The 24,725-nt window shown below is 34.2% G+C and overlaps 4 protein-coding genes across 4 annotated transcripts in view; 1 reads left to right on the forward strand and 3 right to left on the reverse strand.

Moving 5' to 3' along the window:
- LOC131001633 (uncharacterized) overlaps window positions 1–24,725 on the reverse strand; it is a 465,975-nt gene that overhangs the window by 290,232 nt on the left and 151,018 nt on the right. The window lies entirely within an intron of this gene.
- LOC131001643 (superoxide dismutase [Fe], chloroplastic-like) lies at window positions 8,644–11,235 on the reverse strand. The gene is made up of 8 exons (XM_057928199.1): window positions 10,870–11,235; window positions 10,574–10,645; window positions 10,209–10,397; window positions 9,899–10,070; window positions 9,679–9,797; window positions 9,279–9,305; window positions 9,151–9,174; window positions 8,644–9,070 (listed from the first exon to the last, which is right to left on the reverse strand). Exons 1-8 carry the CDS (start codon window positions 10,969–10,971, stop codon window positions 8,861–8,863), a joined length of 915 nt encoding a protein of 304 aa, XP_057784182.1. The 5' UTR covers window positions 10,972–11,235; the 3' UTR covers window positions 8,644–8,860.
- On the forward strand, window positions 13,637–15,075 carry LOC131001646 (thaumatin-like protein 1). Its single transcript, XM_057928203.1, has 2 exons — window positions 13,637–14,503; window positions 14,607–15,075. The coding sequence occupies exons 1-2, from the start codon at window positions 13,767–13,769 to the stop codon at window positions 14,743–14,745; spliced, it is 876 nt and encodes a 291-aa protein (XP_057784186.1). The 5' UTR covers window positions 13,637–13,766; the 3' UTR covers window positions 14,746–15,075.
- Window positions 18,080–20,514, reverse strand: LOC131001644 (thaumatin-like protein 1). Its single transcript, XM_057928200.1, has 3 exons — window positions 20,229–20,514; window positions 19,492–20,146; window positions 18,080–18,424 (listed from the first exon to the last, which is right to left on the reverse strand). The coding sequence occupies exons 1-3, from the start codon at window positions 20,278–20,280 to the stop codon at window positions 18,223–18,225; spliced, it is 909 nt and encodes a 302-aa protein (XP_057784183.1). The 5' UTR covers window positions 20,281–20,514; the 3' UTR covers window positions 18,080–18,222.

Genomic DNA, 24,725 nt, shown 5'->3' on the forward strand with positions numbered 1-24,725 from the left:
TCTTTGAGCAATTCGATATATGAGTATTCCTCATCAACAGTCAACAACGCGCTGATGTAAGTGGGTCGTGGATCTTCAATAGTGCCCAAATTAATTTCTCTCAATTCATCAACAGTAGCCTTAACTCCTTCTTCAAACTGTTGAGGAGCTATTTCAGCGTCTTCCTCTTCGACAACCACTTCTTCACATGAGGTGATATGGTTTGATGTAACAACATCTTCGCGACGCACTTGACCTTGAGTAGTATGAGAAATTGGATTGTTAGCACCATCAGTAATGTAGTAAGATGAAGCCATACTCTCTCTATCTTCATCGTCTTCGGTATCCCGTGTAAAGATGACTGTCTTCATTTTGGCCTTCAATTCTTTTCCACATGATATGAGCAAAGTGGTACACCTCTTCATACGAGAAGGAATCGAGCTCCTTAGCTTTTCTGTCATGTCAAATTCATTGGCCCTTTTTGCCACGTCTTTTTTTCATGACTTGCCTGTGCCAAGTCTTTTAAAGACAGATATTCGTTGAGCTTTTCTTTCACCCAATCTTTTGAAAACAGAAACCCTTTGGGTTCTCCGATTGCTTGAAGATTCCGGGATTTGCTTGGTGCTAGCATAGTTAGCAGTGGCTCTCTTGATGGCAATACGAATGGGGCTTTGCACCATGTATCCCAAGCCTGCTTTGGGATTTTGGCTTGTGTTAGCAATTTTTCTCACATGAGACTTTGACGTGGAGCTTTCTTGGGGATTATATCCAGCATTCACAAGGAGTTTGTATGCCTTCGGACCAAAGTATTTTGAGAGTTCTTTGTCTAAGAGATCTCCATGTTCTGTGGCGCCACTTTGCTTTGGTCGGACAAAATCTTTGAGTGGCTGGGGAATGGGCTTTTTGGCATCAATCTTAGTCAAAGGGATGGTGAAACCTTCCATCTCTGGGCGAGATTCTTTCTCTTGTCGGGATCCTGACTCCTCCTGTGGTACATCCCTTTCCACCATTGTTGCTTTAGTTCTTCCCAAATAGAATTGAGCATCGGCGAAATGTGACTCTGCTTCTGTGAAAGGTTTGTGATCACCAACCACTTTTATTACGGTGCCATTTTGATAGTATTTGAAGCATTGGTGCAATGTAGAAGGAATAACACCATTTTCATGAAGCCATGGTCGACCCAGAAGCATGTTGTAGGATGTCCTTGCATCAATCACATGAAGCAACGCTGTGGACTCCATGTCCTGCATCTGCAATCGCAGCCTTATAGTTCCAAGAGCTCTTTGCCCTTCATGGTTGAAACCTTGAATCATCAATCGACTGTTTGACAACTCTTCTGCTTGGATTCCCAATTGCTTCAAAGTCCTTAGTGGCAAGATATTGACTGCCGAGCCTCCATCGATGAGAATTCGATTGACCTTTTGCTCCTGTGTATAACAACTCACGAACAATGGCCTGTTATGAGGTTCGAATCCAAGTTGCAAGTCTTCATTGGAGAATGTGATTGCCAATGCATCATCGTCTTCTTCCATGTTTATTTCAGGTTCTTCATCTACTTGGTTGGATGTATCATACAGGGTTCCAATACCTTCTATTATGTCATTCAAGTCGGTGGAGACCATATTTACAGTAGTAGCGTCTTCTTCAAGAGATATTTTCCCTTCTCGAGCTAACCGCATGACCCTGTCTTTGAAGATGAAGCAATCATGTATGGGGTGCCCAACCAGACGATGGTATTTGCAATAATTTGGATCGTCTGTCCTCCCTGCTTCATTTGGTCGCTTCATTTCTGGCAACTCGATAAGCTTTTCTTTGAGCAGGTCATCAAAAATTCCTGAAACATCAGAGTCTAAGAAAGGGTATTGCTTTTGTTGCATTTCTTTCAAGGTAAGTCTTCTTTGCCCCATGTCTCGGGAAGAGTTCTGATTGTCTCGTGGAGCATTCTGGTTGTCTTCCTGATTAACTTCTTTCTTTAGAAATTTCACAGAAGTTGCTTTCACTGCCATAGATTCCTTCTTTGGTGCTTTGTCATATGGTTTTCCTCCTTTCTTGAATTCTGGCTTGAATTTGCTAGACTCCTGGATTGGTGGTCCTTCGATCCCTCTTGCCATCATGCTCAACTCCATATCATGAGCTCTAGTGGCTAGTTCCTCGAATGTTCTTGGCTGGATTCCTCGCAGAATATATTGCAAGCCCCAATGCATCCCTTGAATACACATTTCGATGGCAGATGATTCAGACAATCGATCCTTGCAGTTGAGACAAAGGTTTCTCCATCGGTTGATGTAGTCAATGACTGGCTCTTCTTTGAATTGACGTGAACTTGTGAGCTCCACCATGCTGACAGTTCTTCTAGTGCTATAGAAGCGGTTGAGGAACTCATGCTCCAGTTGTTCCCAACTATCAATTGAGTTTGATTCTAAGTCGGTGTACCAATCAAAGGCATTACCTTTCAATGAGCGAACAAACTGTTTGACCAAATGATCTCCATAAGTACCAGCGTTGTTGCATGTTTCAATGAAATGAGCCACATGTTGTCTCGGATTTCCTTGGCCATCAAATTGTTGGAATTTGGGGGGCTGATAACCAAGAGGCATCCTCAAGTCGTCGATTCGCCGAGTATATGGCTTAGAGTAGATCAATGATGACTTTGAGTTTCCAGCAGAGTTACTCTTCATTGTTGCTTCGATGAACTCTTTGAGTTGGTTGATGGGAATGAGGCCACCAGACGAGAAGAGAGTGTCATTTCCTGAAGGCTTTTTTCCATCACTCTTTGGCTTGTCTTTGGAGATTTCTTCATCGTTATTCTCTCCATCTTCTTCGCTTTCTTCGCCTTCCCTATCGTTGTTGGCGTGGCTTGAATCTCTTTTTTCTCCCTTTTCTCCTTTGAGCTTTGCAATCTGGGCATCTTGCTCTTGGATGTGCTTGGTTAGAGATTCAACCATCTTTGTTAAGTTCAAGAGTTGTTCCTCCATGGTGGAAGTGTTTGTCATCATGACACTTGCATGGAGTTGATAATTTTCAGTGGGGAATGTGAAGCTTCTCTCAAAGTTGTCATCTTCTTCATGGATAGATGGAAGACGGGAGGTCGACTTGGACACCTCTTGCATCAATTTTGCTTTGCTTCGCGTGATCATACTGATGCCTTCCGAAGAACCTTTAGATGAAGTTGGAGCAGTTGTATTTGGTTGAATTGACATTGTTCAAGATTTTTGGTGAAGAGTAGAGATGAGAGGTAGAGAAGTCCCACTGGGCGTGCCAAAATTTGTAAACACAAATTTTTTGTATTTCAATTTGATAAAATACAAAATGAGTTACAAAGATAATTTGATAGATTTGAAGATAGATTTATGCGGGTTGCAATCTCTAGTTAATCCTCTGATTCTTCTCTTCCATTTGATTCTTGAACAAGTTCGAAGGTTCTTGAAATACTTGATTTGATGACGCCAATCCAAATGACTCAAGTCATGATTTTGGATTGAACGTTGAACTTGATTTGATTTGGAGAAGAACGTCCTTAGAATTTTGTAAGAACGCCTTGAAGCTTTCGATCTTGGAGATTTGAAGATCTTGATCACTTGAAGATTTTGAAGATTTGATCACTTGAAGATACTTGAAGAATACTTGAAGACTTGATAGAATTCTTGAAGATACTTAAAGAATACTTGAAGACTTGATAGAATTCTTGAAGATACTTAAAGAATACTTGAAGCTTTGATAGATTTCTTGAAGACACTTGAAGAATACTTGAAGCTTTGAATAGAATTCTTGGAGATGCTTGAAGCTCTTCAATTCTTGCAAGACTTCACTTGATACTCGATAGAATTCTTTGAACTCCTCAATCTTCCACTTCAACTTGTGATACTAGAGAGGATTCTTTATGCTCTTCGATCTTCCACTCCTTCAAGTCCTGATAATGAGCACCCCAACACCTCTATTTATAGATTTTAGAGATGGGCTTCGTGGGCTTTATGGGCTTTGGGCCTCCATGCATGGGCCTTAGGGCCTTAAGTGGCCAATAAGCCCATTAATTCATTATATTAAATATTAATCATATATATCTATTTAATTAGGAATAAAATCCCATTTAATAAAATAGAAAATATAATTGAATATTTAATTCATGAATTTACACGTGGCACGATTTAATTCGACGACAATTTAATTGTCTACAACGGGAATTAAGAAATTGGTATTTTATGTGTTAAGTGTGATAGATGAATTTTTTTTACCATTTTTAGAAACAGGTCAAGCTTCATGGAACAAATTAAAAAAAAAAATTGGGTCATATTTCGTAGGACGAAGAGAATATTCATCATTTTCTTAAAACGTTTGATGTTCACGAAGTGAAAAAAATGATATCTTGAACAAAGGGAGTATTAAACATCAATCTCCAGAGGAAAAAATAATAAAAAACCCACCCAAATTGTACTTTGTTAGCCTTTTACTGAAATTAGCAAAAGTTATTTGTGTGATTTCATAGTAATCGAGGAATCCGTCTGTGAACAGTTCAAAGATACCTACGTGACAATTAAGGGTGGAAATCGGTTCAGGTTCCGATTAATTAAATCAAATTTTCGAGCAATTTTTGTAATTGTAACTCCACCAATTTTACATGCTTGGGTCACCGTGGTGAATAAGCTGGACTATTCACTGCACCACACCACATGTAACAGTTGTCATTTGATATTACTGCTGCTGTTGTCTCATTTACTACTTTTAATTATTTTATTATTATTATTATCTCATTTTCATATAAGATGGAGTAATAGTTAACTTTTCATCACATGCCACAGTTGTAGTTTGATATTACTAGGGCTGGAAAAATATACCGAAAATTCGGTATACCGGCCATACCGTACCGTAAAATACCGCAAAATACTGAATTTAAGGTATACCGGTTTTTTTGGTAAGATATGATACCATACCGAAGATTTACGGTAAGGTAAAGGTATGGATTTTTCAAATACCGGGGTATACCGGTGTATACCGATACCGCATTATATACCGAAAAAATCAATAAATACCGTATTAAAGGTATATACCAGAATAAGGTATGATACCGTATTACTGGTATAGCGAATATTACTGCATATACCGGTGATGCGGTATCATACCTTATTCTGGTATACCTTAATATTCAGTATATACCGGTAATAAGGTACAATACCTTATTCTGATATACCACAGTTGTCCGTATATATTGGTATACCGAAAATCGCGGTATATATCGTATCAAAATCTATAGTTTTAAAACATATAATATTTATTTTTATGTCTATATTTTTAAAAATATTTATAAATTTTATAAAATGATGTATATAATCTATATTATGTGAATATATACAATTGTACATGAATTTATAAATATCATCAAATGATACAAAAATAAATAAAATATAGTATATAGTATAAGTCATACAATAAAATAAAATTGTTTATTTTGATATTATAGTATAGTTATAATATATAACTAAAATTATTGTTTTACAATAGATTATACATCTAACTTATAATAGTTACATATATAATAGCATAGTTATAATATTAGTATTATAAATAATATTACGTCTAACATATAAATTATATGTAACTTATAACATCTATATAATTTACTATATATTACATGAATGCATACAAGTATGTGAATATAAATATCATCAAATGATATAAAAGTGAATAAAATATAACATAGTATGTAAGTTATATAATTTAATATAACTGAATTATTTATATTGATATCATAACACAGTTATAATATAATATTCTATATTATATAACTAAGATTATTGTACAGTTATAATATAATATTCTATATTATATAACTAAAATTATTGTTCTACAATAAATTATACATCTGACGTGTAACATCTATGTATATAATAGCATAGCTATAATTAATATTGATATTATATTATAACTTAGATTACATCTAACTTATAAATCTCATATAACTTATAACATCTATATAGTATATAGTATATACTGTATAACTTATAAATTTATAAATACCATCAAATGATACAAAAACAAATAAAATATAGTATATAAGTTATACAATAAAATAAAATTATTTATTTTGATATTATAGTATAGTTATAATGTATAACTAAAATTATTGTTTTACAATAAATTATACTTCTAACTTATAATAGTTACATATATAATAGCATAGTTATAATATTAGTATTATGTTATAAATAATATTACTTCTAACATATAAATTATATGTAACTTATAACATTTATATAATTTATTATATATTACATGAATGCATACAAGTATGCAAATATAAAGTACGGTATACCAATTGAATTTTTTCGATTTTGATAATACCGATTATTTTGGTATACCGTTAAAGTGCGGTATACCATGAAAGTACGGTATACCGAAATTCGGTAAGGTATACCGAAATAAAGGTACGGTAAAGGTTTTGTATATTCTCCATACCGTACTTAAGGTATACCGAACTAAGGTATACCGTAGGTAAAGGTATGCATTTTCTCCATATCGGAGGTAAAGGTAAGGTATAAGGTATGGTCGATTTAATAAGGTATACCGTACCGTGCCACCCCTAGATATTACTGATATTGCTTTGTTGTCTTAATATTTTGGATTATCTTATTATTATCGTCTCATTTTCATAAAAGGTGGAGTAATAATTAACTCTTGAAAAAGTGTGGCTTATTCCATTTTTTTATCCAATTTACATCTTTTATTAATTTTCATGCTCAAAAGTTTTGGGACAACAATATTGGGATATAGTGAATATATATTATTCCATTCATTTCATTATAAGTGACTCAGAATTTTTTGGCACGGGAATTACGATGTAAATTTGTTAAAAATGATAGGACTTATATTTTTTTAAAGATTAAAATTTTTTATTTATGAAAACAGGCCACTTATAATAGACAAACTCAAAATAAAATACAGGTCACTTTTAGGGCAAATGAAGGGAGTAATTTCTTTATTTAACTGAACCCATGCATTTATAAATAATGGCACGCAAGTCTAACCATGTATATTTCTCTTTCTGCAACACATGAAGCTACTATCAGATTTGCTCAATCAATCCTCTAACATATATGAAAAATGTCGAATGGAGGTGGTGCCGCCGAAGGGTTGTTGGCTAAAGGCTAGGGCGAAGGCGCGGCGATTCGAAAGCTGCTGGTGCATGTCGCGATTGGTGGAGGTGTGACGAGGTGAGGGGCGTCGGCGTTGGGTGGGGTTGTCGGAGATGGGTGGGGTGGGGCCATGTGGTTGCGGTGGTCGGCGGGTGCAGCTGGAAGTGAAATTAGGGCTTAGACGGGTGGGATCATCTCGTAGTTAGCTATTAAATCTATTGTACGACAATTTTCAACTTTTTTTGTTAATTAATTATAAAATACAATTATTTATTATATAATTTAAAAATAATTCTGTTAATCGATATACATGATAATCGATTTGATATACCGATTAATCGAATTCTAACCAAAGTAATAATTGATAACCAAATCGAATCCGTAAAAATCAATTACTATCACTTAACTATTTAATGGGTGGATACGATTGGATTATGATTATAACTAAATAACCATACTCGTTTTACCACCCCTAATAATAATACGGAATTCTATTTATAAGGACAAAGACTAACTAGTGCAATCATAATTTGTGGCAAAAAGTTCATTTTCCATAACAATCTATATATAGTTCCAAATGATGGTTGAAATGACATTATTAACATTCAAACTACTCCCTCCGTCCTGTGAAGCTTGAGCAATTTCTTTGCGGCATGAATTTTAAGAAGTTAATATTTTGTGTGTTAAATGTGGTAGGTGAAATAATAAAAAAGTGAATAAAGATTTTTTTTAACCTTATTAAAAAATTGCTCAAGCTTCGTGGGACAATTCGAAAAGAAATACTGCTCAAGCTTCGCGGGACGAAGGGAGGATTCACCAAGTGAGAGTACTATCTGTAACAGCCGTGTAGAGAAAGTAGGAAGACATAGCCCCAATCCCCGGAGAATGGAGATGGAACAAACCAACCTCATCATGTAACAATCACATATATCATATATGCTTGTAAATTTTTATTTTGTATGATTGATAAAATGTATAATTGAGTATTCTTAATTTTTTTTAATCTCATCCTTTTAATAGAATATTAATTAATCAAAATTAATTTAAATTATAGAAATAATTAAGGGTCTTGGGATAATATTTCAAAGTTTCAACTCATATGAGTAAATAAGGGATTAACTTTAGTATTTCTTTTCTAATCAAGGCTAATTCTCAAAAATAGACTTCCCCACTTGGATAGGCACATCAAACTCAAGTTTCACCTTCGATTTCCTCCGATAAGAGAATATCGGTATTTGTTGGGTTGAATATGGCATTAAATCTAGAGTAGGAAGAAATACATGAAATTTCTGAGTGCATCCACTAGTATCTGAATTCTTGGTAAAATGTTTATTGATCCACACAATAGCACCTTCATTTTGAGAAATCAAATCACTAGGCATTCGGCGTAGTTGACCCCCTTTCCTTACCATCTCCATATTCTCTTCTTACACCATACACCCATTGCCATCAAAATACATGAATTTTGGACTCTGCATCAACTTCAATACTTGTTCATAATATACATATTTTTTAGTTTTGCACATAAACTTTAAAATTGGTCCTAAAATACGCTCACTTTATTGTTTTAAATTTTCATACAAATCCCAAATTGAAACTGACATGAAATTTGTGCCAAAATACACTTTACTTTTTCACTTTTTTGGCATAATTATAGTTTTCATACACAACTCAATACACTATGGCTATCATATCTAAACTTTGGAAACGACAAATTCTAATGCAAAAATTCTCTTCCTAAACAGGAATTGAACTCAATCAGCCTCAGAATCCTCTGTATCACTCAGATACATTTCTACTGGTTGCGGTTCAGTCTGGCTATTCCCTTCATATTCATCTCTCTCTCTCTCTTCCTCTCTTTCTCTCTCAGCAGCTCTAGCTTTAGCAGCTTCAAGCCTCAAACTCACGGCATCCCAAGAAACGAGTTTCTCCATGAAGGTCGATATATACTCTGGCCGCCGGTTCTGTAATGAACTCACGTCGTATTACTACTGAGAAAGCACGTAAAACTCAAGCATCAGGATAATGGGAGATGAAGATTTACCTGGTAATCGAGGTAGTATGCATGCTGAACAGAGAGTTGAAAAACACCAACAAGAAAGCAAATTGGTTAGGATTAGATTTATAATTTTGAAAAGTTCAATAGATATATCATATATTCAATTTGCTTACCTCCCAAACATCAATCGTCAGCAGCGGCTGCAACAGTATAGCCAGAAAGCAAAAGAACACGAAAACAAGATATTAAGATAAGCACAGTAGTAACAAACAATTTAGGAGGGATTTATCCTCATTACTACGATTTCTCCAATCCTACCCTTTGAATGAGAAATGAATCAAGCAAAAATAGCTCAAACGGTAGAGATTATCATGAGCGCTTGGATAGTTCCAATCTTAATAAACAATACATTAGCCTATACTATTTTTATCTATTTAGGTTAATCCTCAAAAGTAAACGCCCCCTTAGAAAAGGACATTAGTAACACAAACAATAACCTCATAGCAAAATATACATATGTACCAATTGAAAGAGTATGCATATTTGGGAAGTAGAAGATAAAAGTGTACTAACAGAGTAATCATAGACAAGAGGATTGATAGCATTTGGACTCTTCACCACCACTAGCTTCTTATCTTCCTCTGATGGAAGAGGATTCACTGCATTTCCAACATCGAGTCTATTTGCTTTATCTGCGTACAGAAATCAAAACTATAAACTCTTCTAATCATTTCTAGCAACAGTTACGACAAAGTCAGACGAAAAACTAAAGAAGGTTACGAGCAGTGCTTACACACGAGCCAAGCCCAACCAGAACCGAATTGTGTTGCTGCAGCAGCCTTGAATTCACTGACAAAAGCTTCAAAAGAACCAAAATCTCTCTTTATCAACTCTGCAAGTTCTCCAGATGGCTGACCTCCACCACCAGGTTTCATGGACTCCCAGAAGAACTCATGATTCCACACCTAGCATTATGGTATTCAAATTAGCATTAAGAAGAAAACAAAATGCTGGCATCGAGCAAAATCTTTTCTTGCTCAACATCAATTCGTTTAGGGATGCTCAAAGGCTCAAATGCTTGGCAAAAGATGAACATGATATACCTGAGCAGCATTGTTGAAGGGCGGGAGGAGATCACCCTTGTTATAAGTGGCAAGTATGATTTCATCTAACGACTTTGTATCTAGCTGGGTGCCAACGATTTGCTTGTTAAGGTTATCAACATAAGCCCTGTGATGCTTCCCCCAATGATATTCAAATGTTTCAAGGCTCATATGAGGTTCTAGAGCCTCCTACAGATTCAACAAAGTCCGATTAACCACCCTATTGCAACTAACATATTTGTATCAACAACAGAAACAGAGATATCGTAGTTAATACAAACAAAGCCTAAACACATATCAGCAGAAGACATGTAGAGATTATCATAAGCAATAGCAACACAAGGAGCTATCTTAGTTTATCTTACTAAAGCGTAAGGCGGGGGCTTGTGATCGATTTTCGCTGTTATGACGCCACGATAAGCTCTCTTGACGCTTCTCTACAACGAGGAAATCAAGCAACATCGATTCAGCACAATGAAGCAGTTAAACGAGAAGCTAGTTTGTCACAACCCCATTGTGTCATTTAATCAAACACCTGGTCCGCAATAAATCCCGAACACACATTTGCCGAAAAATAACAACAGGAATCAGAAATTCAAACAAGATCGAAGCTTTGGCACGAAGCCATCAGCCTGAACTTGCAAAGTAAAGAAGCACCCACCTCATTCTTCCGCCAATGGAGGCCCCGCGTGGACCCGGAAACATTATGGGAAGTGGAAAAGGTGCATTTCAAAGGAGTGGCGAAAGCCGCTGCGGCAGCCATAATTTGAGATGGGAATTTTGGAGTAAAGAAGCACAACTATAGGGTGCAAGTGTGGGAAAATGTATCGAGATTACCTTACCTAACTAGCGATTGTGTAGTGTGTCAATAGGAGTTTGGCAGTACAATCATGTACTACGTCGGATTGAGGGCAGTACAGATTTGGTTACAAAAATTGTGGTTTGGATAATATTACAACAAAATGGAAGTATCCAGCAGCGAGGTAGCAATGTTCTCCAGGTGTTGCCTTTTATTGGCATTTGAAATAAGAAGCCGAATGGAAATTTAAAATGATAAAATATCACCTTTTAGTCCATCGTTCCAACTTTTTTTTTTTTTTAAATATCTCGTAATTATAAAATAATATATGAATAGTTTCAAATTAAAATAAAATAATGCATGTATTATTTTAATTTTTTTTTATTTGTGACCCATAAATATAATTTGACGACTGATGATTAACGTGTTCCAATCAATTATTATGTTATTAATATTATTTGAAAAAAAAAATCGCATAGTAAAAATCGTTATGTTGCTATCATTACTAATGACATCAGCCCGAAGATGATGAAATGACGATTATTTGAGCATCAAAAGACAACGTTGATATAATAGCATCACGAGATCCTCTTTATAAGAATAGTCTATTCACCAGATTAAGGAAATAGGTGATGTGAAGTAAATTTAGGAGCTCAACGCTGAACTATGGTCCTTGTATATATATTTTCCTGTGAGGAATGAGGGTTCAAATATATTTTATTATTATTAGTATTGTTATGTGCATCTTATGTAATGTTGTATACGTCCACAGGATTGGTGATGAATAAAGTTTTCGAACTCGTGTGGCTAGGCTAGACAAGGCTGGTAAAGGCGACAAGATGCAGAAGAAGTTCAGGAGCTTGCACCTCATTCCTTTGTAATTTCATCATTATTTTAGTACCAAGTTCTTAATATTTTCTTAATTTAATGGGCTTTGGGAATTACAATTTGAGGATTCACCACGTATATTATGTAAATAATAGATTTAAAATATGTAAATTAGTAATAGTTTAAAGGTTAAAATAATTATTTTTAAAAAAATCTCTCTCTTATTTCCCCTCTCTTCTCTCTTATTTTGAATTAATCAATTTTTAAATTTCTTTTTCCTTCATTTTTTTTTTGTTTTTTTCTTCCTTTGATTGATTTCTTCTAATTTTCACGCAAGTGTATTGCTTTTCAATATTTTTTTGGAAGCAATTTTAGTTAATTTTAATAAATTAACTATATAAATTAAATTACATATATTAAATTTAACATTGAATTGAATTAAACATGAATATATAAATATATATGTATAATATAAAAATATAATACTCATGGTATTATAAAATTGTTTTTTTAGGTTTATTATTGTAAATAAATTCATAAATAAGTTCTGGTAAAGCCTGAAACCAACACCTAATCTAAACACATAAGAATGGGGTAGGAAGTCGACCTGTGTACTCGGGAATTTCAGATAGAAACTTGAACCCCCGAACACTTGAAGAATATCAGATATTTCTATTGAATTATGTAACTTGCCCTCAAAGATGACTACATGAAGTATATATATAGGAGTTACAAGGGCGAAGGGTACAATGGTCTTTTCATGTTTCTCACGTACTCTGCATGTACCAACGTTAGCGGCGGTCACTATCTAAAAAGCTATTCATTCCTAACTAACTCGTAGCTTTATGGTTGAGGTATTGCAGGTCGATACTGCGCTGGCTGAGCTCTCGGGTGTCTGCACAGGAGTCTCCTTCTCTTGTTCCATCCGACCGACTCCAGTAATCTTAGAGCGTAACTTGCTTTTCCAGTTGTCCTTCAGTATGGCTGCGCAGGCTTGCTTCTTCAAATACAAGTCTTCGAGATCAGCTTGTAAATCCTGCGCAGTTAGTATAATTCTATCATTCTATAAATATATACATAAGTAAACGCTTTCCGTATGTCCTGCGCTGATAAGAGGTTCTTCGAACTTTTGATATGACGCTGATGTGGTACTGTAAAATTTATTTTTTCAACTTCACTGTTGTATCCACCCTAAAGTATATAAATTGGCTTTAATAGAACAAAGAAAAGGGGAGAATAGAGACAAGAAAATTGAATAAAAAATAAGAGAGTCAAAATTGAATAACTCTTAAGTTCTCTAACAAGTAACAGCCAAATAAGGTCGGTCGGTTGGGAAGCTAAGTGGATTGGATCGATATTCAATATAATTTGGTCGCAATCATCTCCAATTAAAACGTGAGCATATCACGAGCCAATGCTACTATACAAATGCAGTCCAGTCTATTAACAAAAATACACACTATAAATTAGTGAGGTACCTACTAAATGGATATAACATGCAAATATAAAATCCTTGAAATACAAAATACACACACACACAATGTGCAATCAGATGATGATGAACAAATTTGTATGCAAGAAACACGGTAGAAGCAAACATACAAAATTCAATTATTATGTTGAGATATTTTAGAGTTGGCGAAAATGTGAGGAAGCGAGAGAAATATCTGGGGTGAAATTGAATGCACTTTCTTACAAGCAGGTGGGCCCCACGTCATCACCTCCATTGGACCTCCTTCCATCAACGGCTCTCCTCTCCTCGAATTCCCAGCATTAAACAATTCAATTCTCTAATTCAGTTGCCGACCTATTGAAACGCACACTCGGCTTCGTCTCCCTCTGCCAATGTCGGTTAACAATTTCCCCTATTTATTCCAATTCATCGTCACCCCTTCCTCATTTCTTCACCACCAATTAATCTTTATCAATCAATGGCGGCTAATGCCCTCGCTACCGTCTTCTCTATCCTCATTCTATCACTTACACCCGTGTTTCCGGCGACGTTTACATTCGTAAACCAGTGCGGCCACACCGTTTGGCCGGGGTTACTATCAAACGCCGGCACCCCCCAGCTCCCGACAACCGGATTCCCCCTCAACTCCGGCGACTCGCTCCCCGTCCCCGTCCCGCCCTCCTGGTCCGGCCGCATGTGGGGACGCACCCTCTGCTCGCTCGACCCCGACACCGGTAGATTCGCCTGCCTCACGGGCGACTGCGGCTCCGGCGCCATCGAGTGCGCCGGGGGCGGGGCGGCACCGCCAGCTACCCTCGCTGAATTCACGCTCGACGGCGCGGGCGGCCTCGACTTCTACGACGTCAGCCTCGTCGACGGCTACAACCTCCCCATGCTCGTGGCCCCCCGCGGCGGCAGCGGCGGGAACTGCACCATCACGGGGTGCGCGGCGGACCTCAACGCCGCCTGCCCCGCGGAGCAGAAGGCCGCGGGCGGCGGGGCGTGCAGGAGCGCGTGCGAGGCCTTCGGGGACCCTAAATACTGCTGCAGCGGCGAGTACGCCACGCCGGATACTTGCAGGCCCAGCGTGTACTCGGAGGCGTTCAAGAGCGCGTGCCCACGCGCCTACAGCTACGCTTACGATGACGGTACCAGCACCTTCACGTGTGCTTCAGCCGATTACGTCGTCACCTTTTGCCCTACTCCCTCTACCAGGTGATTTTTCGATATATATATATATATTGAGTTTCATGTAATTAAATCAAATTACTATTTGAGAAAATATCATGATTGTTTGTGGATAATTGAAAATTTGCAGTGAGAAAGCAAGTGAGGAGGTAAGCAGCAGCGCGCTGTTGGTATCAAATGGTGGTGATTTGAGGCATAAGCCAATCCATTATTGTCGGATTCTTGCCATTTTCGTTGCAGCAGCTATGTTTGCAGTTATGGCGGTTTAATTGATCGGCCCGACCCGCTAGAGATGGAGATATTTGGGTGGGTCAGCCCGTGCAACGTGAATCGGTCGAGTAAAACCGACCCGCCGTCTTATTGGACGGTGATGTGACTCGAGGCGCGAGATTTTTTTTGCTGGAATTTATGAACGATGGAAGGCACAATTTAACATGCAAAAAAGATTAGATATTATGATGCCTGAGTGTTAATTCTCGAATTTTATTGGATAATTCTTTTTATTTGATGGAATTAGTCTCTCTTGTATTAATAATAAACGCGCGATTGAAGCATTTTGTTTTGTTTTCAATGAAAACGCAAATGTATGTTTCTGGTTATTGTAATCACTACTGGGAAATTGTGAACATATAGTAATTTAATAGTTACAATAGGTGGCTTGATGGTACATTTTCAAATGTACGTATCGTAATATAGAGAGAGGCGGTAAATACTTGAATGTTAAAAAACGAAAGAAGCAAATCGAATCTGAAGTAAAGTACTGGATGTTTTTTTTCCCGATGAGATGGTCCACCGACAATTGCTTGAAGCCAATAGCTTTTTTTCACACCTCTTTTTTTTTTTTTGTAGCCAAAGAATAGTTCAATTCTTGCAAGGAAGTCTTTAACTGCATTGAGTAACTATATAATATAATCACGGGGTAGTAATTTGTTTCTAAGGAGAAATATTTTGTAATCTTACCAATAGACGATATAAGTAAAAAAGATGGAAATAGACACATTTTCAGTATTCAATCCAAGAGCTCATCATAGGAGATCTGATTGGAAGTGTTTTATGTCGTTTTTTCTGGCCTATTTTGTCATATTTTCTTACAAAGTCGTGTAGATAATTTGGTTTAATTTTATATAGTCGAACTTAGTTAGTGAATTATGGATCGTTTTAGATAGTCATGCCTTAAAACAGATGAATTTTGATGCCGAAATAAAGGACTGGAATTTTGTGGAAATTAAGAAGACAAAAAGGGTGAGTTGGTTGGACGCATGTTTAGTAGCAAATTGGGCAGAAGCACTGGTTAGATCCTCAACCCGGGCTGATCATGGGACATTTATTGGCGTGATTTGAGATATATAGAAGCCTCGACTGGTTTGGCATCACTCGTCATTTTGGATTTCTTCTTCATTCAAAAACTTGTACAAACTCTTACATTTGTAGATTTACTTTGAAAAACTCATATTGGATAAGAATTTACGTTGGATTGTAAGAATTATCTTTTCTTTCTTTGAATTGATTGTTTTTATTTTCCTTTGCTTCAACTTGTTATCCATGGCGAACTAAATTCTAAATTTAAGGTTTGGCTATTTAAATCAATAGAGTTAATATTGTTTGTGAATTATTAGTGCTTACCCGATTTTATTTATCTTTGATTATCAATTGGCCATTGATTAATTAATCTTAATTATCAAATAAAGAATGAGATCGAGAGAAAATTATGTTATTTGATGCATGATTTGATAGGAAACAAATAGTCTAATTATCAATTCATTCTTGCAATTTAATTTGCTTAGTTTCAATTCATTAATACGAAAAGTTATTGATTTAGCTCATATATGAAGATGTTGGAATTTATTGATTGCATAAATTTATTTGCTAGCCTATTTAACTCTCGAAGCGAAGAATCGCATATCCTGGAACTGTTTTTTATTAATTAACTAGCATTTGCACCCTGTGCGATGCACGGGAAACATTTTTATATTTATATAAAATTGATACCAACTCAATTATCATATTTATAAATATAATAAAAAAATTATATTTAATTAAATAATATATTTTAGCTTAATATTAAAAAATAAAGAAGAATTCGCAAGAATAAAAATTGATACGATGAAAAAGCAAAAAAAAAAAAAAAAACTAAAGGTTAAAATGAAAATAATTTTTTTTTAATTTATTCGAAAAAAGATGAAAGCGGAGAGATAATTTGTTAATTTTAATCTTTCAATAAATATAACTTTTACATTTTAAGTTAATTGATATATTTACATAAAAATATATCAAATTAAAGCTCTTATTTGATCTTTAATTTGATATGCATATTAAATATTTTATAATTAGATTAACTAACAACTAAAAATAATTTTTGTTAAATATATTATTTTAATCGAAGTAGTATATAATAAAAATATTATCAACTCAATGAGTATAATATTAAATTTAGTAAGTACCATAAAATAATAATTACATTATATCGAAAAAAAATAGAATTATGATAAGGTAACTCAATTTTTTTAAAAAATTATGTACAAACTAATTCTTGCATATTACAATAGTCAGTATGTTTTGTATGTAACTAAAAGTAAAATAGTTATACCATATAATTATTTCAAATTTACATTAAAATTTAATATGTAGTGAAGAATTTGAAAATCTTAAAATAAATAAATGTAAACCATTTTTAAAAAAGATTCATTTTTAATCTATATAAATATCAAATATGTTTATATAAATAAATAAAATATTATTAGTACGAAAACATTGCCACAAATTAAATAAATTTAAATCATATATATATATATATATATATATATATAACTAATTTTATTCATCTAAAAAACTCGAAATACTTTTAGATATAATTGCATGAGAAATGCAATTATGCACATGATATGCTGTTCTTTTTTGTAAAAAAATACCATGATTTGCAGATTATAAAGACACGTTATTTTGAACTAAAATTTAAAAGAAGTGGTCAAAACCACGTTCTTAGAATTATACATAAATTTTCAATTAGCCATTTATTTTTTCAATATTCACAAAATTGCCATTCAAATCAATTTGAAATTAATTTTCAATTGAAAACTCCCTTTTTAATATAGTATAGATATAGATATCTATATTTTTATTTGCTTTTATTTGTCTAATGCATAAATTATCATTAGCTTTGTTAAGTTTTTTTCAGGGATACGACTTGGGTCAACTCACCACCTTATAGGCATTGTTCTATTGCAAGCAATTTAGATGGTACAATTTCATATGGCGGCTCGGCTACAATATTCTCCAAGAATATAGCTAATCCAGAATAAACCACGACTAGCTAGAGCGAGAGAGAGACTTTATTTAAACTCCAAGCTTTATATTTATGGAACTTCAAGTACTAATAGCTCCCAACACCAACTACTAGCTAGTAGACAACTTACAAATATGCTTTACAATTTAAAATAAAAATAATACCAACTGCTAAACAAGAAAATAAAGTACAAGAAGCATAGTTTGAAATACATGAATGAAGACATATAGTACTTATGGGCAAAAGACCCTGCTCAACTCTACTCCATTACAATCACCAGCTCAACTTGGATGTTTAGAAACACATGCACAGCTGAGCACTACAAATCTAAAACTTTGATCCTAATCTTTTGATTATTTGAAGTTTGAACCACATGTATATATGCGATTTAAATTGAAGGGGAAAGCATAGTATTTCAGTATGATTATTATGTGACAATTAAATTTCAGGTATAGTCGCTCTATCACAATTGGGGCACTAGCTTTGCAGCTACATGTACAACTGCAGCCACAATAACTAATCCATGTAAAGTAACATCAAATGTATATGTTCTACTTGTGTGGCCAGTGGCTAGATTCGCCAACCACGACCCGTCTGATAATACGGTCTCTCCAACTGACCCTGACCCTGACTCGGATCCGTCTTTTGACCTCGATGATTTTTGGCTGCAAAATAGTAAGCACCGGGTTTCATTACAAGCGTATTAACTAATTTTAGTAACAATAATTTTTTTTCGTTCTAACAAAATTAACTATTTTTTCTAAAAAAATAATTGTATATATAGTATTTTATTTTCAAAATTGCCTTGTCTCGTAACGTCTATTGTAACGCGCGCTTTTAATAATCCATATAAAGGTTTCCTAATTTAAACCCGAACTGAGGAGACGAGTCGAGCCAAATACTAGCCGGCTTGAGTCTTACTCGTTTAAATATTCTAGTGGTCGAAAGATTCGAGCTTCTATATTGTTGATCGAGTTCAACAGGCCATTCAATTCAATTATCGAGCTCAAGCTTAGCTTGTGAGATATTCGATAATATTGTATATAGGTTTGTGCTCAAACTCATTTGTTTGATATTTGTATATATAATATTCGAGCTCGAACTCGTTAAAATTTCATAAAATGTGCTCTTAATTAATTTGTTACTCAAAATCGAGTTTGACTCGTTTAAGACTCGTGTACTAGCTTGATTAAAGTTTCATGAATAGGTTTATTTGGTTTAAAAAAAAAAAGATTCATCAATAGACTAGCGAACATGTTTTAAATATACAAATTCGAATGTGTTCTTGAAATGCAACGAGCCCAACATTGTCAAGCTCGAGTTTGAAATATGCTCGTTTATTATCAAATTGAGCTTTCAACGAGCTATTTTCGAGTGAAACCTCGAATAACTTGTGAACACCTCTAATGTTAGGACGTCACATGCATAGGTATTGAAATTAGGTTTCGACAGCTTTCTCCCGTCATCATCAAAATTACAAGCTAGTGTTATTCACAACAACTTCACTAAGCGTACGGCTTGAAACCTTAAATATCTCAACTTACGAAATTGACTTCCAAACGTAAATGGACCCCAATTTGGCTACGAAATCATTATTGATGATGGTTAGGCAAGAAAAAGTTTTATGAAATTTAAGGATTAGTAATAAATATATACACTATACACGACGCTGAAATGAAACTAAACTAAAATCCAATTAAGTTAGAAAAGATGTGCATAAACAGAGTTGTACCTTGGTTGCGACGGGCAGAAGGTGATGACGTAGTCGCCGCCGGCACAGGTGAAGGTGCTGGTGGCGTCGTCGTAGGCGTAGCTGTACGACTTCGGGCACGCGCTCTTGAACGCCTGCGCGTACGCCGACGGCTTGCACGCCGCGGGCGAACCGTACTCCCCCTTGCAGCAGTACTCCGCCGTGCCGAAGGCGTCGCACGCGCTGCGGCACGCGCCGCCGCCCCCGGCTCTCAGCTCGGCGGGGCACCTCTCGTTGAGGTCCGCCGCGCAGCCTGTCGACGCGCATTGCCCCGTCCCGCCGCGCGCGTCGATCATAACCGGCAGGTTGTAGCCGTCGACGAGGCTGACGTCGTAGAAGTCCATGGAGGACCCCAGCGTGAACTCCACCAGCGTAGCGGCGGTGGCCCCCGCGCCGCCGCACTCCATCCGGCCGGAGGCGCAGTCGCCCGTGGTGCAGGAACCGCGGCCGGCTGCGTCGAAGGAGCAGCCGGTTCTGGCCCAGAATCGGCCCGACCACCCGGCCGGGGCCGCTAACGCACGGGAGCCGCCAGCCGGCAGCTCGAAACCGGTGGTTTCGAGGGCCGGGCTGCCGAGAACCGCCGGCCAGATGGTGTGCGAACACTTGTTTACGAATGTGAATTTCGCAGCTGACACTCCTGCATAAATCGCAATATTTGAAAATCAAAATCAAAATTCAGACACACACAGAAGCGATGTGGTCCTGTGGGATATATGTACCTGTGCCTTGTAAAATGTGGAGCAGTAAAATGGTGAAAATAATAGTAGCCATGAATGATCAACTTTGTGTGTGTGTTTGAGAGAGGAGGAATGGAAGAATGATGCGGCGGCGGCGGAGCAGTCGTGTGACTTCCGCTGAGCTGAGAGAGGAGGAATGTGCAGAGGAGTGAGAGTGAGGAATGGGAGGTGACAATGGATCATCTTTAATTATGAACACCTTTTTTCTTTTCAAGAATAATTATGAGCACCTATGAGTGAACTACAGACTAACCGTTTTTAGTCTCTAAAAGCATTTAATATAGTAAGTTAAATAATCAAATAAATTTAAAATAGTATTTTTTTTAATTTTACAGTATATAAAAATTACAATTTTGATCTATTAAATATTCAAATTACAAAGAATTACGCAGATTTATCCTCTATTCATTTTTTTTTTTTGGAAACTAGGCTGGAGTAACTAAGTTAATTAAGCTGAAAGACGTTTAATATTATATTTAATAAAATAATTTAATTTAATTAAATATTAAGTTGCATGAATTGACATGTTATAAATAATTTGAAATCTTAATCATGTAATTGAATGATTATTTATCACTTTAAAATTAGATGAATTATTTATTATTCTTTAATTCATCAAACTAGTTAATTGAGTTATTTATCACATTTTTTTAATCTTACTATTAAAAAGATTTATACTCACGTGACCTATATCAAGTTATATTAAATTCGCAACTATTTTACTCGATTTGTGAGAGTTAAAATATGTCAGATGATAAATCCGCAGAGAGTTTTACATAATTTGGATATATATTAAGTACTCATTAGTCACACCGTCCTCATGATTCGTTTTTTTTTATTTTGGATCGTTCTATTAAAATTTTTCATTTTAATAAAAATATATTTAATTCTTAAAAATTATGAGTTTTACTAATTTTATATAATTTATGTTTTTAATTTATATGTTAAAAAGAATTGAGTCAAATATAATGGGGCACAAAGAGTAATAAAATTAGAAATTTTTAAGCGTCAAAATATGTCAGATGATATAGGTTTGCAGAGTTTTACATATTTTGGATATATTATTGGTTCGAGTAAAAAATTTGTGATAGAATTGAAAGAAACATCATAATTTGAAATATATTTAGTTATTTAATTTATAACTATTATAAATAGAAGCGTGGAGCGTCGGATCGGAGTGATAATGATAGGAAGCGAAGCTGTTATTGGTGTGACATTAGCAGCTTTGTATTTGAGCGGAATAGAGTGATAAAACCTAACTTCAAATATGACGCGTTTGGTTCAATTTCTTCAGTGCATCTCCTACACAAAATGTGGGAAAAACGTGGCAGCGTGTCGTTGTTAGCTATGCTTGTATGACAAATGTGTTACATGCATTGTCATTGGCAAATATACCCGTCTATAAAAAATGTCAATCCAATTCGAAATTTATGAGCCGACCCGATTGCTCCGTTAATTCGAGAGGGTTAGAGCTGAAAAACTACAACTCGATTAGCTCATAACCAAATAATCCGACACTCGATAGAGTCAACCCAAAATTAATCCGAAACTTTATAGGGTTGAATTGAAAATAATGTGATCGTTTGATTATATGATTTTTTGGTTCAACATCATTACTTTACTTATGAAAAGTAGTATAATAAGATATTTTTTCAAAAGTTTATGAGATGTATTTTGATTTAATATCTTTACTATATTAAAAAAGCAATTTTCAATTTGAAATCAATTTCAAATCAATTTTAAAATTGAGTGACAATTTTGTAGTTATAATAAAATTGAAGATTTATGTTTAAATATATATATATATATATATATATATATATTCTTATTTGTTGTTTTATTTATTTTCAAAATTGTAAAATTCGATTAATTATAAAATATTTAATATGCATATCAAATTAAAGATCACGATAAGAGCTTTGATTTGATATATTTTGTGTAAATATTTGATTTAAAATGTACAAAATAATTTTTTTTAAATACTAAAATTTTATAAATTTATCTGTCCTCTCTCATCTTTTTGAAAAAAAATGTATTTTTAATTCTTTCTTATTAGTATTTTTTAATTCTTTTAACTTCTTTTTTTGCTTTTCATAATATTAAATTTTATAATTGTAAATTCTTTTTTATTTTTTAATATTCAATTCAAATATATATTTAGTTAAAATTAATTTTGTATATATTTATGAGTATGATAATTGAATTAGTATTAATTTTTATATAAATATAAAAAATAACAAATGCTAGTTAGAAATTATATATATTAGAAAGTTATACTTATCATTTCACTTCTTTATATTTTTAATCCAATGATTAACATAAAATATTAGATATAAAAATTAATAAGTGATACTTATTTAATTAAAATATCACATTTTTATATCTTTAAAACTTGCATATTAGTTATTATATAAGTCGATGTTGAAATGTTACTTATTTATGCATGTATTTATTTATTACAAATATAATATTGTGAAAAAAATATATTAATTAATTTTTTTTAAATAAATTTTTGAACCCGATGGGCTAGCCCGAAACCCGAACATTTAAGGTTAGGGTTGAAAATTTCTAACCTGAAAAAAATTTCAACACGATTAGCCCGTACCCGAATAACCCATAACCCGATAGAGCTAGCCCGAAACCCGGTGAGTTGACCCGATTGACATCCATACGTCTATATTTATGTATATAATTACTAAGTCAAGATTGTTGCATCTAAATAGTTTTCATAATTGTTTTATACTCCCTCCATCCGGGTGATGACGAAGCATTTCTTTAGGCACGATTTGAGTTAGTGTTTAATGAAAAAATAAAATTAAAAAAAATAATTAAAAAAAAAAGCGAATGAAAAAATAATTTTAATTTATTTCAAATAGAAAACGATTCAATTTTATTGAGACGGTCCGAGAAGGAATACGACTAAATTTTATTGGAACGACTCAATTTCGTTGGACGGAGGGAGTAATTTTTATATTTTATTTTTCAATACTAATTAATGTCCACGATTGATTATTTTAAAATATTGAATATTAATTAAAATATACCTAAAATATTGAATATTAATTAAAATATACTTCCCTATGTTCCATTAAAAGTGACTTGTATTTCATTTTGGGCTGTCCCATTATAAGTGACATGTTTTCAAAATGAAAAATTTTAACCTTTAACAAAATGCATGTAGATCCCATCACTTTAAATTTATTTACACATCTTCCTTAATGTTTGTATCGAAAAGTTTTGAACCACTTGTAATGAGACATAAGGAGTATAATATTATTTTTATTTTCATAATAATTGGTTAAATGTTGCCCTGATAAATATTGGAAAGAGGATTTGAACTAGTCCTCGTGCTAGCATATACATTTTGTCATTTTGGTTGTAGAAAGTAGAAACCACTTTAGTTAGAGATAATAGTGACCGATTTGACAATATGTTAATAGTGTTTGGAAATACTCATACTTGTGAAAAGTGATTTAAAGATGAGGATAGGATTCTCCTCTTCATTTTTATGTTGGTAAAATTGTGAGAAGATTTTTAGTGGAACATATATAATTATGGTGACAAAGAACATATCACCGGCTTTCTGTAATTACATCGGTTAATTTGTTATCAACGGTCTCGTGCTAATAATGATATCAAACAGCTGTAAGATTTTTTTTGGCCACTTTCTGAAAAACAGTATTGCTGTAAATCAACTTCTTTTTTCCTCCCTACAATGAAAAAGTTTGCACTTGTGTATTTGTAACCTTTTTTTTAGTGTCGGAATTTAGAATTTTCGAGTAAACAATATTAATACTCTGCAACATGCCAATTGGAAGAAGCGTTTGAATCCATGATCTTCAAAGTATATTTCATATTTGTCGGAGACTATTCGGACTACAGGGAGTTATCCTCATGGCTGGAGAATATTGTATTTGAAGATTTGAGTTGATGAATACAATTTTCCCTTCTCAAAATAAAATAAAAAAAAAACAACAACAAAGAAAAGAAAAGAACAATAAATAAGAAAATAAATGAAATGATAAAAGGGAAGAAAATGAAAAGGAAAAATAATACCAACAAAATAAAAAAGAAGTAGAAAATGTGCGCAAAAAATAAAGGAGAAAAGGAAAAAAAATACTAATTCTAAATGTGGACAGAATTTTAATTAGAGCCAAATTCTAAAAAAAAAAAAAAAAAAAAAACACTATGTTTGTAATTGATAAACGATTTATATAATTACATAAAAAAACTCCAGCATTCACGTAAAATTAAATGTGATCAAAATTTTAATTTGAGCTAAATTTCAAAAAATTCAAATTTTATGTGTTTATTGAAAAAAATATTAATTAAAAAATGAATTTTAGATATGCCTCCTGATAAATAATGCTTCAAAAACAAATTATTAGATGTTACTATGTCAACATCTATAGTGGGAGTATTTGTTTTTTTTTTACTTGGGGGAGTCGGGGAAGGGGAGCAGTGAGGTTTGAACCCGGA

The sequence above is a fragment of the Salvia miltiorrhiza genome, chromosome 8 (genome assembly GCF_028751815.1).
Source record: "Salvia miltiorrhiza cultivar Shanhuang (shh) chromosome 8, IMPLAD_Smil_shh, whole genome shotgun sequence".
Lineage (NCBI taxonomy): Eukaryota > Viridiplantae > Streptophyta > Magnoliopsida > Lamiales > Lamiaceae > Salvia > Salvia miltiorrhiza.

Excerpts from the sequence above, each read along its gene's own strand:
- LOC131001644 (XM_057928200.1), bottom strand. The coding sequence starts at position 20,280 with ATGGCTACTATTATTTTCACCATTTTACTGCTCCACATTTTACAAGGC. Across the intron at positions 20,147-20,228 it reads CCACATTTTACAAGGCACAG|GAGTGTCAGCTGCGAAATTC; the intron begins GTACATATATCC and ends CGATTTATGCAG. Across the intron at positions 18,425-19,491 it reads TTCTGCCCGTCGCAACCAAG|CCAAAAATCATCGAGGTCAA; the intron begins GTACAACTCTGT and ends ACTATTTTGCAG.
- LOC131001646 (XM_057928203.1), top strand. The coding sequence starts at position 13,767 with ATGGCGGCTAATGCCCTCGCTACCGTCTTCTCTATCCTCATTCTATCA. Across the intron at positions 14,504-14,606 it reads TGCCCTACTCCCTCTACCAG|TGAGAAAGCAAGTGAGGAGG; the intron begins GTGATTTTTCGA and ends GAAAATTTGCAG.
- LOC131001643 (XM_057928199.1), bottom strand. The coding sequence starts at position 10,971 with ATGGCTGCCGCAGCGGCTTTCGCCACTCCTTTGAAATGCACCTTTTCC. Across the intron at positions 9,798-9,898 it reads TGGTTGGGCTTGGCTCGTGT|ATAAAGCAAATAGACTCGAT; the intron begins GTAAGCACTGCT and ends TTCTGTACGCAG. Across the intron at positions 9,175-9,278 it reads TGACGATTGATGTTTGGGAG|CATGCATACTACCTCGATTA; the intron begins GTAAGCAAATTG and ends CTCTCTGTTCAG.